General features: G+C 46.6%; 1 protein-coding gene and 1 long non-coding RNA gene across 4 annotated transcripts in view; both read left to right on the top strand.

Moving 5' to 3' along the window:
- Positions 1 to 15563, top strand: part of LOC133078504 (uncharacterized) — a 56409-nt gene that overhangs the window by 151 nt on the left and 40695 nt on the right. The window contains exon 2 of one of the 3 annotated variants that reach the window (XR_009697887.1): positions 9187 to 9224. The exons of the other annotated variants lie outside the window; for them this stretch is intronic. This is a non-coding gene — a long non-coding RNA (uncharacterized LOC133078504). The remainder of the gene's footprint in view (positions 1 to 9186; positions 9225 to 15563) is intronic. 3 annotated transcript variants of the gene reach the window in all.
- Positions 3089 to 3303, top strand: LOC133078760 (ATP synthase membrane subunit K, mitochondrial-like). Its single transcript, XM_061173946.1, has one exon. It carries the CDS (start codon positions 3127 to 3129, stop codon positions 3301 to 3303), a length of 177 nt encoding a protein of 58 aa, XP_061029929.1. The 5' UTR covers positions 3089 to 3126.

Genomic DNA, 15563 nt, shown 5'->3' with positions numbered 1-15563 from the left:
TGGAAGTGGTATCAGAAAGAATACTTAACGCCCTTAGCTCTCGGGAGAAAGAATAGAGAAACATATTTTTTTAAAGATTTTGTGGTCACGTGTTCCTAGCTGAGTGTGGGAGGAGTGGAAGGAAGTGTTGACTGGTGGCTCTTTTAAGTTTTGAAAAAACTGTATCCTCATCACCCCGTCCTGAGGCTATGCTGGGTTGCTTGTCTCCTAGCCATCTCTTTCATACTATCTTTTGTGCCTAAAAATACTTAAAAAAAAAATTATGGTAAAAACACATAGCATAAAAATTACCATCTTAGCTGTTTTTAAGTGTACCGCATAGTAGTGTTAAAACTATATGCATATTATTGTGTAACTGATCTCTAGAACTTTTTTATCTTGCAAAACTGAAACTGTATGCCCATCAAACAAGTCCCCATCTCCTCCTTCCAATCCTTGGCAACCACCCTTCTATTTTCTAAGAGTTTGACTACTTTACATACCTCATATAGGTGGAATCATGAAGAATTTGTCTTTTTGTGACTGGCTTATTTCACTAACGTCCTAGAAATACTTTTTGACACCTGCCCATTCCTTGGTTGGAGGCTAACTCTTTCAGCAAACATTTACTGAGTGGTGATTTCAAACAACTGTAGGATACCCAGGGACCCCGCATACAGCAAGGGCAAGAGTTGCTTCAGTCCTGTTCATAGCTGTATCCCAGCACCTAGCACAGTGCCTGGCACATGGTAGACATGTGAGCAAATAAATGTTGAAAAATCAGGAAATGGAGAAATGGACTTAAAACATTATAATATTAGTGATAGAAGGCCCCCTAAACAGACCAAGAATGAGGAATAAGTCCCTTCTATACCTTGTTGCTGTATAAAATTGCTAAAACCTCTATGGATAGCAGAATTTTGGCCAAATTTATCAAAACTGAAAATGCACAGACCCATTGACCCAGTGTCTAGGAATTTATTCCACAGGTGAATATTGCAGATTTGTACAGAGATGAATATATAAAGATATTCACTGATGCATTGTTAATGGAGTCCTAAAAGATTGGACACAATAGGGAAGAGGATAAATAAGTGTATGGTACTGTCATACAATGGAATACTACAGAGTTTTTAAAAACCGTGAGGTAGTCTATAGGTACTGATATGGAATAATTCAAAGATTTATTGTTAAATTTAAAAGTTAAGTGCAGAAAAAGAAAAAACAAAACAAAAAAACTGATGGTATAATCAGTATGTTACCATTTGTGTAGGAGAAAATAACTGTATTTGTATTTACATATAAATAAATGCATAAAAAGATTTGAAAAGATACATCCTTTCCCCAAACTGACACCAGTGGTTATCCCCAGGGAGGAGAGTGGAATGAGGAAGGGTAAAGGGAGCTTTTGCTTTTTGTTTTGTGTATTACTATATTATTTGAACTTTTTGCAAAGAGGACGTATTCACGTTTTATTTGTATAATTTAAAATAAAAATTTTTTAAAAAGAGACAGATAATGACACCTATAGAGGTCAACTATCTAAGATCAATTCTGTAATTCTACAATTAATTCAGGTCTCAGACATAGATCTCCTAAAGTAAAGTCAGTTGAATGAAATAAAGCTGTGTTGCCTTTCCCCACTTCCGCCTGTCTTTATACTGAGGCTGCTCTGGGAGACCCTTCTGCCCACTGCCAGTGCCACCCTCCCACCCCCCATCCTCACCCCCAGCTATACCAACACCACTGCTAGGATTTGACACGCCTTGGGGACTTAGCCTAGTACCTGCAGGATTCGCACAATAAATAGCCTGGAGATCAGAGTCCTTCAACTGTGTGTTGTCAAGAATTCTGGGTGGCTTCTATACCTGCTAGAAAAGAGAGAGACTCATAGAATGTTTACAAATTGGAAGGGTTAATGGAGATCACTTAGTGTACTTTTTTCACTTTACTGAAAGACATAGTTGGAAATCATGCGCAGACAAACTAGTTTACTAGAGACCTTCACAAAGGACTCACTGCATCACCTTGTAACTCAGCAATTATGTGTTCTGAGGTTCAAACATATTTAGAAACAGGATATTTTTACCAGCTGTTAATTACTCACCTGGCCTCTTTCCTCAGCCTTCTTCCCATTCTTCACCCTCAATTAATTGTGCTTCCCATGCTCTGGAAGAACTATGCAAACTCTTTTAATTGTTTCCCAAAATAGCCTGGAGAGGGAAATGTAAGTGCTAGGAAACAAAAGCCTTATTGAATTGGCTTGGGGTGGAGGCAAAAATACCTAGAAGACAAAGGACTTTGAGACTTTGAGATCTGTGCAAACTGTGTTATAAAATGTTTGGTGCTTGAATGAAGAAGAGATACAAGGCCTTTTTATTCAGTGTTCTTGTTTTTCAGTCCCATTTATCAGAGAGTCAGTAACTTCAATTTACAGTAGTTTTGTTTTGTTGTGTTTTGGCTGCGTTGCACAGCATGCGAGATCTTAGTTCCCCGATCGAACCCATTCCCCCTGCAGTGGAAGCATGGAGTCCTAACCACTGGACCACCAGGGAATTCCCAATTTACAGTAGTTGTGACTGTCTTATCCAAAGCAACTCACTGACAGCCTAAATCTAAATTCTGATCTCCTTCCAGACCATCAGCAATGCCTAAGCTCCAAACCTTCTGGCTCCCTGGGCACCCAGGCTTTGGTATGACTTTGGTGGCTCTACCCTGATGGGAGGATGACCAGGGAGGCACATTGCAAAAAGCCCATTGAGGAATTCAGAAACCCATGCCCAGAACCAGGCTGTGCCCCTAACTTTCTGTGTAACCTTGGGAAAGTCGTTTCCCCTCCCTGCACTTCTTTTTCCCTCTTTACTATTCTGAGGATATTGGATTTGGCTCCCAAAGTGTGTTCTGTGGACTCCTAGGAAGCCAAAGACTTACTGTGTGGTCCTGGAATTCTTATGTGCACATAGGTTTATTAATCATCTAATATACTCTAAAAGTAAAACTTTATATGCTTTATTTTATCCACACCTCAAGACCCTGTTGGGTAGGGACCCCATTTTACAGATCATAAAACTGAAGCTTAGAGAGGAGCAGCTTCATCAGTTGAAGGACACCTGCAGCGGGGTCTGTGCGTTTTGGAAGATTGAAATCATGGCAGGTGCAGAAACTGATGCCCAGTACCAATTCACTGGTATCAAAAAATATTTCAACTCTTACACTCTCACAGGGAGAATGAATTGTGTACTGGCCACATACAGAGGTACTGCTTTGATAGTTTTATACTTTAAGTTAAGGTCTAAAAAAACTCCAGCTGTGAAAGCAACATAAACGGATTCTCAGCTGTACCTCATCTGTTAAGTTCCCACGCCTGAAGAAGCTAATGTCAGCTCATCATGTGATACTCAATTTGTACAATAAATTATGAACCTGGAAAAAAAAACAAAAACTGAAGCTTAGAGAGGTGAATCACTTGCCCAAGGTCACATACCTAGTCAATGGCAAAGCAAGCCTTGCAACCCAAGCTCTCTGACTTCAGGGCTTACATTCCCAGCCACCATCCTCTAAGCCTTTGTTTGGAAACCCCTGTGCCTAGGTGATCTCCCAGCTGTCATATTCAGTGGTCCAGTAGTGATCAGATATTTTCCAAGCCAAAAAATGGGATGCATCGTCTGATAGGGTGTTATAAATGAGTGAGACAGATTCTGAAAATACTGCCGTGAGTTTAGTGTTTTCCAGTTGAGTTTACATTTGAATTTTTAGATTCTCTCTCCTTTTTTTTTTTTAATTTTATTTATTTTTGGCTGCGTTGGGTCTTCGTTGCTGCGTGCGGGCTCGCTCTAGTTGCGGCGAGGGGGGCTACTCTTCGTTGTGGTGCGCAGGCTTCTCATTGCAGTGGCTTCTCTTGTTGCCGAACACAGGCTCTAGGCGTGTGGGCTTCAGTAGTTGTGGCACATGGGCTCAGTAATTGTGGCTCACAGGCTCTAGAGCACAGGCTTAGTAGTTGTGGTGCATGGGCTTAGTTGCTCCACGGCATGTGGGATCTTCCCGGACCAGGGATCGAACCTGTGTCCCCTGCATTGGCAGGTGGATTCTTACCCACCGTGCCACCAGGGAAGTCCCTAGATTCTCTCTTTAATAGGGGATTTTGTCCCAAGACTGTGTAGGAAACTCCTGACTTTTTTTTTAAGGTTATTTATCCCTCTGTCTCTTTTCATGAGAGAACAGGGAAGAAGCTAAGAAGAAAAAGGAAAAGCCACAAAGCGTCTCCTCTGGTTCATGGTTAGTTTAACACTGAGTGGATGCTTGCAAACAAGTTAGAGCAGGTCTGAGAATCCTACCTGGGCTTTAGACAGATTCGTGGACCTTAGGATTATTGATGGAATTCTTCTGAGCTGGACAGAGTCTGTATGACTCTGCTGTAACTTTCTGTGTCCTCCCTGATTACAGACCTGATATTTGAGATGATTGCCTGAAACCTGGACCATTAGTCTGAACTCGTCATCCTCCACCCATCTGGGCCCCTGCCTTGGCAGATAGTTCTCGTTTAGTACTACAGACTTCTCTGGGCACTGTCTCAGCCCCTCAGCCCCCAACTTACACTTAACATCGTTTACCTAGCACCCGTCTCTACTGTCATCTTAGAGAGGTAAACTTACAAGATATCCTGAACTGAAGGTGGGAGGGGGCAATAAGTTGAGCACTGTCTTCCAAATTCCTCTTTTTTTAGGGTGGAGGGCCGCACCTCCCGGCTTGCAGGATCTTAGTTCCCCAACCAGGGATTGAACCAGGGCCTCAGCAGTGAAAACCTAGAATCCTAACCACTAGACCAACCAGCGAACTCCCCTTCCAAATTCCTCTTGACCATTCCATACTTCCTTCTCTAGGTTATTAAGTCCATCAGACATTTAATCTCTTCCAAATACAGTATAGAGTCTTGGAAGTCTGAAAAAAAGATGTCTCTGTCTTTCAGATGTTTACAGTCACTCTTTGGAGGAGCAAAAGACAGACCAGGTAATCATTAGTGAACAATTCAAGCCTGTATGTTACCTATGGAATGAATAGGTCAATAATCTAAATGCTGGAAGCTGATCCAGGAGAAATACTTTTGCTGGAATTCTTCCAGGATATGTAGCTTAAAACAGTACCCCCTCCCTGAACCCCAAAAGGTAAGCTTACCAGCCACCCACACTGGCCTGAAAAGGACTTTTCATGACCAAGAATCCCTGAATTCAAATATATTGGGGGCCTCTGAACAGCTTTCAGTACTTCAAAAAGCATAAGAAAATCAAATATTTGTCCTTCCCCACACTACCCCCCCAGAAGCTACAGCAGCTATCATTAATTAGCTCATCATATTTGGTAGGCAAAAATCTTCCAAAATTCAGAACCCGTAGGGAAAATAATAGGCAAACATCTTTGGAATAAAATATTGGGAAATCTCTACGGAGGCGCATTTCAACCCCCAAAAATCTGAGCCTAATTAGCCTCATTCACTGACCTGAGGATGAGGATAGGCCCATATTTGTCATTGTAGCCCTGTGGTTTTAGAGTAGTCACAGATGGTGAAAGAAAGGACAAACTCCAGGTTCAAGTAAAAAAGAAAGCATTTTGAATAATGTCATTCAAGCTGCTAAAACAAAATACTATAGACCCAGTGGCTTATAAAAACAGAAATTTATTCCTCACAGTTCTGGAGGCTGGGAAGCCCAAGATAAAGGCACCAGCAGATTCAGTGTCTGGGGAGAGCCCACTTCCATGTTCATAGATGTACATCTTGCTGTAACCTCACATGGTAGAAGAGGCAAGGGAGTTCTCTGGCGTCCCTTTTATAAAAGCATTAATCTCATTCATGAGGGTTCCACCCTGATGACCTAATCACCGCCCAAAGGCCTTACCTCCCAATACATCACACACACCCCTCCACCACCAGGGCAGAACCCTCATTTCTTCAACAGATAATCATTGATTAAACAACAGCTGTGTCCTGGAACATAGCTCAGAGCAGAATAGGCACTTCAGGTGTCTGTGCAGGTTGATGTCACTCATTATCATCTGCTCAGACTAGCAGAGAAGCCAACTGTCAAAGAATCACAAATGTGATAATGGTTAACAAATGGGGAACATAGGGAGTTTTGGGGAGACTGCAACCCAGTCCGGGGATTCAAGGACTCTCTAAGGATGTGAAAGGGAGTAGGAGTTCTCTAAACAGAGTGGCAGATAGGGAGTACATTCCAGCAAAGAGCTAAGCCTCACAGAGATGATACTGGCATCTCTGAAGAATTAAAAGACCAGGAAGGTTGGAGCCTACAGAGGCAGCCAGAGGACGATTTAAGCCTCTGTGCTCAGCCCTTTATCCTAAGGGCTCTGGGAGCCTTTGAAGGGTTGGATGGAACAGCTGACATGCTAATATTTGCACTGTTTGAAGGTCACACTGGCTGGGGCATGAAGAAAGGACTGGTGTCCAGCCAGAGAAGTTGCTGGGAGACTAGCCAGGAGGCTACCGCAGGAGTCCAAGGGAATGGAGCGAAGTGGGGTCACGAGAGATGAGGGAGGTCAAAGTGTCAGGCTTTGGCAACTGATGGAGTGTGAAAGGTGAGGGAGAAAAAGTGAAGGATTGTCTGCCCTTGGGTACCTCCTTCCCCCCACCTCAACTCTGCCCCTTGATGCAGGGAGACTGGAGCAGCAGGTGTGGAGGCAGAGACGGTGAGTTCAATTTGAAGGTGAAAGTGTTTCACACATTCACGCCGTGGGCTAAAGCTCTGGGCCGCTGAGAGCCAGAACTGCTGATGGAGGCACTGACAAGCCGGCTTGGTTGCCCTGGGGGAGCCTTCAGAGAGCAGAGGCCCGGGGGCCCCCGAGAAGAGCTGTGCTCAGGCTCCTGGTTGAGGAGGGAAGAGTCTCCAGCATGCTGGGAAACAGCCCAACCCAGGAGGCCTGAGGACTGCTGGAGGCTGAGTGAAGTCACAGAAGCCAGAGGACTGAGGGACTCAATGTTTTTGAGCAGTCAAGCGGGGAGGAGGTTGACGAGGCCTTGGGCTGTGTGACCTCGGAGAGAGCCTTTTCTGTGGCTGAGAGGGGGCTTAAGCCAGATGGGATCCGGCTGCAGAGGAGAGCTGTAGCTGGAGGGCAAAGGAGGGTTTGTTGTTTTTAAGATAGAGGGATTGGGGCACATTTAAATGCTAATAAAGTTCTTTTGGAAAGAAGTTATCTCTCCTCCCTGTGATCTCTCCTCCCTGGAGTTCAGTTTTAGACAGCTGGAGGGCCAAGGTCTTCTTCTTTGTTTTTGAAATACTTGGGCTTTGATCTTCTTCAGTCCTCCTTCTCCTGAGGTTTCTTCTCCAAGGCAGAAGGTATCCAGCAACAGCGCCCACTTAGAGCTGCCTGGGAAGTGACTCTTCCTCTGGCTGTTGACTTCTGGAAGAAGAAAGGGCTGCAGCCATCCCACCCCGACCCAGGCCGCCCCAGAGTCCACCCTTCCCCTGGGGCATCACGTCCTCACTGGCTGCTTCAGGGCCTCCACAGACCTCTCCCCACCCACGAAGTTGCAAGCCAGGTCAATGTCCCCTTTATGGACAAGGGCTCAGAGGTCATTCTGCAGCAGCTCCCAGGGGAAAGGGACCATGTCCATGTACTGCCTCTGGTACTGAGGGCAAACCTGGGCGCTGCAGGCAGAAGCAGCTGAGGGTGTCCAGACAGCCCGCGTCTACTCCGGGAAACTGGGAACTGGGATTCCTGGAGCCCCTTTTCAGCCTTGCCTCTTAATCAGCAAAAACTTGCCCGTAGATATGGGCCTATCCGCTCTCCCAGGATAACGATTCTTTCCCACACCCTGTGCCTGGGCTCTAGGACCCCCACCTCCATCCCATCTTCTTCCAATTGCAACAGGTGCCTCTCCCTCATCCATTTCTTCTTTCAACAAATATTTGAGTGTTTACTGTGTTCTGTCGTGGTCCGAACGTGGGTTGGAAAAGCATTTCCAGACACAAAGCAGAATGTAAAGAGGTTAGAATTTGTTAGAGGGAATGGTCGCTGCCAGAACAGCAGGCTGACTTCCTAGTAGTCTGGGAGAGCCAACCCCGAACATGTGCTATTAGTCAGTTTTTATAGCCCTAAAACAAAGAAATGGTCCGAGGTGAAATTTTTGTTTTCTGATTGGTCGAGGCACATATACCTTCCTTCTTTAGAGTGGGAGTGGGACAGGGCAGATGCCTTTCCTTATTTGGGACAGTGAGAGGAACAGGTCTCCTAGCCCAGGTGGGCTCAGGAATTTCGTACCCATCGCAACATGGCGATAAGAGTCCAGTAGGGTGTGTAACGCTGAAACTTTTTCAGGCCGGGCTGTCCTTTGTCCTTGAAGCACCATTGTCCTTGGAGCACCACACATTCCAGGCACTATTACAGGTGCTGGGATCCTAGTAGTGAACCAACAGCCTGCCCTACCCTACATCTTAGAGTCAGCTATCTCTGCCCTACCTCTCCCCAAGAAGGCCCCCCAATCTTGGGAGGTCATATCCACGCTCTCGTGCCTCTACCAGTGGCTGCTAGATCTCCTCCAGCTTACCTGCACAGTTCCCAGGCAGGGAGGGAGTTGAGGGTGTGGCTCAGCTACAGGTATGTGGTACGGCCTGGATACATTCAGGCACCCCAGAGATGGGGCCGTCAGGAGGCTGGAGGCAGAGAGTATGGAAGGGGTTATGGGGTTGAAAGCCTCAGATATTCCCTCCCACCATCCCATTTTCCATGCCAGTCCCCCAATACTTGGTGAACCTCATAGAGATGCTATTTGGGGATCCCACAAGTTCGTCGCATGCTCTATAGCCCTGAGCCTCTTCTGTAATTCTGCTCATCCCCTTCCCATGCAGACTAAGTCCTTCTCTCTCTCTAGAATCCTCTTCTGTAAAACAGAAGAGTTAGCCTAGATGATCTCAAAGTCCTTTCTGTCTGGAACTGTTCTGACTTCGCAGCAGCCCCTGGTCCACCCTGTACTCCAAATGGGAGTTGTCAGGGAGAGTTACCTGGAGAAGGCAGGATAGAGAGAGGAGGGGCAGCCAGGCCACTCTGCACGTCTTCCTCTCTTACCATCACCACGTGATAGTCCCAAGAAGTAAGGATTCCAAGGACACACCTGTCCTGGTCAGGGGACCCTGGGGAAGTGCTGCCTGTCCCCCCATTCCCACCATCCTGAGCACCCCATATTCTGATCTCTTTCAGGCTCAGACCATGCTGTCCACAGTCCAAGGCTGCCCTAGGTAAGCTTTTTTTAAAAAATATTTATCTATTTATTTGGTTGCACCAGGTCTTACTTGCAGCAGGCAGGCTCCTTAGTTGTGGCTCCAGGGCTCCTTAGTTGTGGCATGCGAACTCTTAGTTGCAGCATGCATGTGGGATCTAGTTCCCTGACCAGGGATCGAACCCAGGCCCCCTGCATTGAGAGCGTGGAGTTTTATCTGCTGCGCCACCAGGGAAGTCCCCAACAAATTGTTTTATTTTGTTTTTTAAAGAATCAAATTTATTTATTTATTTATTATTTTTGGTTGCGTTGGTACACATGGGCTTTCTGTAGTTGTGGTGAGCGGGGACTACTCTTTGTTGCGGTGCACAGGCTTCTTATTGTGGTGGCTTCTCTTGTTGCAGAGCACGGGCTCTAGGCGCGCAGGCTTCAGTAGTCGTGGCTCATGGGCTGTAGAGCACAGGCTCAGTAGTTGTGGCACACGGGCTTAGTTGCAGGGATTGAACTCGTGTCTCCTGAATTGGCAGGCGGATTCTTAACCACTGTGCCACCAGGGAAGTCCCCCCAACAAATAGTTTTTAAGTGCCTCCTATGTGCCAGGTATTGGGAATATAGCAGCAAAAAAGCAAAGTTCCTGCAGTCATTGATCTTGCATTTAAACAGGGGGTTGTGATAAACAGTAATACTAAGGAAATAATGTTAAGCAGTCTAAGTGCTATGAAAAGAAATGGAGCAGAATAAGGTGCTGAGTGACAGAGGTGGGAAGGCTGGGGAGGTGGGCAGCTCTTTTTGTTTGGGGAGACCTCTCTGATAAAGGATCTGAGCAGAGACCCGAAAGAAGTGAGAGAGGAAACCACACAGACATCTGGTGGCAGAGGGTTCCAGGCAGGAGACCAGAAAGTACAAAGTCCCTGAGGCTGAAGGTTGGTGAGTCTGTAGCTGAGGCTGAGCAGTGGGAGAGGAGGAGTAGCAGAAAAAGAGGTCAGAGAGGAGCCAGAACTGTGGGGTCCTGTCAGCCATGCTAGGTGAGGACTTTGGCTTTCATCCTAGTAAGAAGAGAAGCCATAGAAGATTTTGAGCTGAGGATGTGAGCTGACCTTAGTTTTAAAAGGTTACTGCAAGAAGAAGACTACAGGAGAGCAAAGGGGTGGGGCGCAGCAGGAATCTTCAAATTAGAAGGATGTAATAGTCCAGGCAAGAGATGATGGTGGATTGGACTAGTTGCAAAGGTGGAGAGAAGCATTACCTCTAATAATTATCTCCAGACTACAGGGCACAGCACTCACCGTCTCCCATCCCACCTCACCAACCAGTTACTGGGGTGGCCACGTTGACCTGGTATCTTCAGAAGAGGTTGCTCATGTCAGCAGCGTAAGGCCCCTGGTAGCCATGTGCCCCTCAGCAGGGTGAGTAGAGGTTGCAGATGTTGAGGGCAATGCCCTGAATCATACCATAAGCTTCCAGGACCTGCAGAGAAGAATCAGTCCAAGGACTTTCCAGGGTTGAGGGTAAAAACACAATTTGCTACTCTTTCAGGCACAGGGTCTGTTGACTGGGACACCTAACATGGTGAAAACGGCCAGCAAAGCATGAGGGACTGAGCCTGTGCCCTCTGGCCTCTTGGGTTGGGAGGCAGTCTTGGAGCTGACCCCGGGGGACACATCCATGCCATAGCACGGGGAGCTGAGGGCGCTGCTGCTACCCTCCTCGTGGGAGAGAGCTACCAATTGTAAACCAGTGCCACCAAGTCAGTGGGCTGGATTATGCTCTAGAGGCCAGGATTCACGATTTTTTTTTTTTTAAGTTTTTTTAAGTTAAGTTTTTGTTTTTTGTTTTTTTTTTAAGTTTTGACCCCATTTAGATAGGGCCAAAGGCTCTGTGGTCCTCTTATCTCACCCATGCCTACTCCTAGTGGTATTCCACTGTCTCCACGTGGGCATGCACAGCAGGAACTTTGCAAGGCTGCATGGCAGGCAAACCCTTGGCAGAAATCTGGAGTTAGATTGCCCAGTAATCTAATTTGAAAATCAAAATTTGGTGAGCCGTGATTGCTCCCTGTGTACAATAACCCTTTGTCAAGGGTCAAAGGAAAATGTGAGGCATTTGCCATTTTGGGTTCTGGCAATGGCTAATCAGAACCTTGAGGGCCCAGCACCAGCCCCGGGAGCAGAGGCAGAGACACTGCTCTGGGAAGGTCATCCCCTCAGAGCTGTCATTCCCCGTGAGACCTCCTGCTGTTTATTTGGTTTAAAAAAATCATAGAGTGCTGAAGTTTGCACTCAGATTTGCATCATTTGCATTCAGATATGCACACCCTCTTGGGAGGAAGAGACAGGAGTGGTGTGACAGCAAATACTGGGGGGGGGGAACTGTGGACAGTCCTATCTCCTGTGTCAGAGAAAATGTTATCTCTGATGTGGATCAGGGCCTATCTGCTAAGTGTTTTGCCAAGGCCTTTGTAGGTTTCTTCTGGATTAGGGCAGGGTAGGGGGCAGAGTTGGAGGCCCTGTGGGGAGACCACACAGTCCAGGGGAGAAACCCTGTCCTTGGACACAAAAAACCTGAATTCTAGTCCACAGTCTGCCCCTTACTGTCTGGAAGGCGTTGGGGTAATTTGTTTTCCTGTAAAATAGGGAGGAAATATTGCCTGAATTTTTAAATGAGGACAGTATATTGTATTTGCAATTTAAAAGCAATGAGAGGGGCTTCCCTGGTGGTGCAGTGGTTAAGAGTCCGCCTGCCAATGCAGGGGACACGGGTTCAAGCCCTGGTCTGGGAGGATCCCACATGCCGCGGAGCAACTAAGCCCGTGCGCCATAACTACTGAAGCCCGTGCGCCACAACTACTGAAGCCCGCGCGCTTAGAGCCTGTGCTCCGCAACAAGAGAAGCCACCGCACCGCAACGAAGAGTAGCCCCCACTAGCAGCAACTAGAGAAAGCCTGCGCATGGCAACGAAGACCCAATGAAGCCAAAAATAAATAAATTAAATTAATTAATTTAAAAAAATAAATAAAAAATAAAAAAATAAAAGCAATGAGAAACAAGAAAAAAAGTTTTAAATTTTATTTTTTATGTATTTACATTTTTTTCTAGTTTTATTGAGATACAATTGACACATAACCTTGTATTAGTTTAAGGTATACACCATAATGATTTGACATATGTATATATTGCAAAATGATTACCACAATAAGTTTAGTTAATATCCATCACCTCACATAGTTACAGTTTTTTTTCTCGTGATGAGAATTTTTAAGATCTACTCTCCTAGCAACTTTCAAATATACAGAACACTATTATTATAGTCACCATGCTGTACATTACATTCCCAGGACTTATTTATCTTTTTTTTTATATATATAAATTTATTTATTTTATTTATTTTATTTTTGGCTGCCTTGGGTCTTCGTTGCTGCGCACAGGCTTTCTCTAGTTACTGCGAGCAGGGGCTACTCTTCCTTGCGGTGTGTGTGCTCCTCATTGCGTTAGCTTCTCTTGTTGCGGAGCACAGGCTCTAGGCGTGCAGGCTTCAGTAGTTGTGGCACGAGGGCTCAGTAGTTGTGGCTCACGGGCTCTAGAGTGCAGGCTCAGTAGTTGTGTTGCACGGGCTTAGTTGCTCCGTGGCATGTGGGATCTTCCCGGACCAGGGCTCGAACCCATGTCCCCTGCATTGGCATGCGGATTCTTAACCACTGCGCCACCAGGGATGTGCCCTTATTTATCTTATAACTGGAAGTTTGTACCTTTTGACCATGTTCAGAAATTTCCCCAACCTCTAGAAATAAGAATTTTTAAATCCCCATGTGAGTCCCACCAATCTGCCTGCCTCACAGGGTTGCTGTAAACTGATTGGGGGGTATGCTCTGTGTGTGTATGTGTGTGTAAGAACAGCTCTGTGCACTGGGGTTCTGAGCTCTTTTCCTTTGCTCTCCCACCAGCTGAGGAGGAGAGAGGGGCCCTCTTTCCAACCCTCACCGAGGAGAGGGGTGACTCACCCCATTGAAGCAGTTGTCCTCTGTGGTATAAAAGCAGAGCAGTAGTAGGTGTTGAGGGAAGTCCAGAGGCTGTGGACTGAGACCTGGAATCAGGCAGTGAGGGTGTGGCCACCTGGGCTCACCTCCACTCCCAGGGCAGTTACTCCATTTCCTGCCATATTAATTACCTCTGATCAATCTAAACTGGCCTGCCTGGTGGCATCATCTGCCTCTGGCCTAAGGATGACAGAGAGCCAGCTGCCTCAAAAGTAGACATGCCAAGGACTAGAAGGAAACAGGACTTACTCATTGCCAATGAGGCCATGGTAGTAACCATACTCTATCAGAGGATCATCACCCAGCTGGTAGTTGCTCATTTCCTTTCCCATTCCAAAGCCCTGATACCAGAAGACACAAATAAGTGCTGAGAAGCCCCTCCTGATGGTAACAGTGATAATGGCTAAGCTTGAGTGCTAGGCCCTGCTCTGAGCCCTGTATATTCATTGTCTCCTTTATTCACCCTAATCCTGTGAAGCAGGTACTATTGTGTGCATCCCCTTTTTTTTGGGGGGGGGGGGTGTCGCACCATGTGGCTTGTGAGGATTTTAGTTCCCCGACCAGGGATTGAACCTGCGCCCTTGGCAGTGAAAGGGCAGAGTCCTAACCACTGGACCACCAGGGAATTCATTTCCTTTTCTTTCTTTTTTTTTTTTTGTGCATTCCCATTTTACAGATGAGCAAACTGAGACACAGAGAGGCTAAAGAGCTTGCTCAAGGCCACACAGCCAATCAGTGGCAGAGCCAGGGTTCAAACCCAGGTTAGTACCATTTCCAGGTCTACACTCTTAGTGTCTTGGCTATACTGCCTCGTGCAGGATTAACACAGAACCATACTCAGCATCTCAGAGCAGCTGATATCTCAGATTAGCCTTATGTACAGATGGGGAAACAGGCCAGAGGGGATAGAGATCAAGGTCAGAGGTTGATCTCTGGTTCCAGATATATCCCGAATCTTTCCATTGATCTCCACCTCCAGCGCTCTCATTCTAGTCCATGTGTCACCGTCATCTCTGCCTGGACCACCAGAACAGGCCTTGCTGGTTTCCTTCCTTCTACTCTCCCCTGACCCCCGCAATCCATCCTCCTGCTAAAACCCCTCCAATGGCTTCCTAGAGCATCCTTACCATGGCTTACAAGGCCCCAAGATCCCGTTCATCTGTCCAGTGGTGCTCCACCGTGTGCCCCTGCTCGCCCTGCTCCAGCCACAGAGGCCTTCTTCCCACCTGGGTGATGCTGCCTCAGCCTTGCACTTATTTTTCTCTCTGCCTGGACCACTTTTCTTGAGGCTCTTCTTGTGCCTTCTTCTTGTCATTCAGCTCACTTGTCTCCTTCTCAGGAAGGTTTCCCAACTATGATGTCTAAAGCAGTCTTTCATAGCGCTTAGCATTCTCTGAAGCAACCTTGTTTATATGTGTGTGTACACTTATTGCCTATTTTTCCCCCACCTAGAAGGCAGAGACTGTCTTGATCACCACCATATTGCAGTCTGTGCCAGGCTGGGTGCTCAAAGAATATTTGAAGAGTGAAGGACAGGATAAAGATTACTGGGCAGTGCTGGCTTTTTGCTCCTGTTCAGCAGCCAAGGACCTGAGACTTACCTTGAAGTTGATGGAAAATGGATCCTTGACAATTTGTGCACTCAGGGTGGGGGGACACATATATACTCTCATAACTTTCTCCAAAGACACAGAAGTCATGGCTGGCAAAAGTGGGGAACTTTTCAAAGAAATTCAGCAGTGCTTGGCAGTTGTCAGAAGCCACCTGAACGGAGAGGAAGTGGGGCCCAAGGTGGAGGTCAAGGTGGGAAAGAATCACAGACAGGCTCCCCTGCCCCAGCCAAAGGGTGAGAAGAGATCATATACTCATTTGCACATTTTGCTGGTCTCCCTGAGCTCCCCTCTTACCCTCTCTGGTCCATTCTCCCTTTCTCTTTAACATGGCAGAGCTGGTGTGATCCAGGCAGTCCAGGGCTTCACACTCTTCAGAGCTTCCTATCACCCTTAACCCTAATGGGGCTTATGAGACTTCTGGTAGTCAGGCCCTGCACGGCTCACCAGCCCCATTCTCCCTCTTTTTTTTGTTTTGTTTTTTGTTTTTATCTTTTGGCCACACCGCGTGACATGCTTAGTTCCCTGACTAGGGATCGAACCTGTGCCCCCTGCATTGGAAGCGTGGAGTCTTAACCACTGGACCGCCAGGGAAGTTCCTGTCACCCTCCCTCTTAAACATATGCTCCAGCCTCTCAGACATCAGCTTTCCCTATCTCCAAGCCTTTGGTCCCTGCTCACACTCTGTGAGTAGACTCTTTCCTCCACAATCACT

The sequence above is a fragment of the Eubalaena glacialis genome, chromosome 18 (assembly GCF_028564815.1).
Source record: "Eubalaena glacialis isolate mEubGla1 chromosome 18, mEubGla1.1.hap2.+ XY, whole genome shotgun sequence".
In the NCBI taxonomy this organism is placed as follows: Eukaryota; Metazoa; Chordata; class Mammalia; order Artiodactyla; family Balaenidae; genus Eubalaena; species Eubalaena glacialis.
This window is presented reverse-complemented; position numbering and strand designations above follow the sequence as displayed.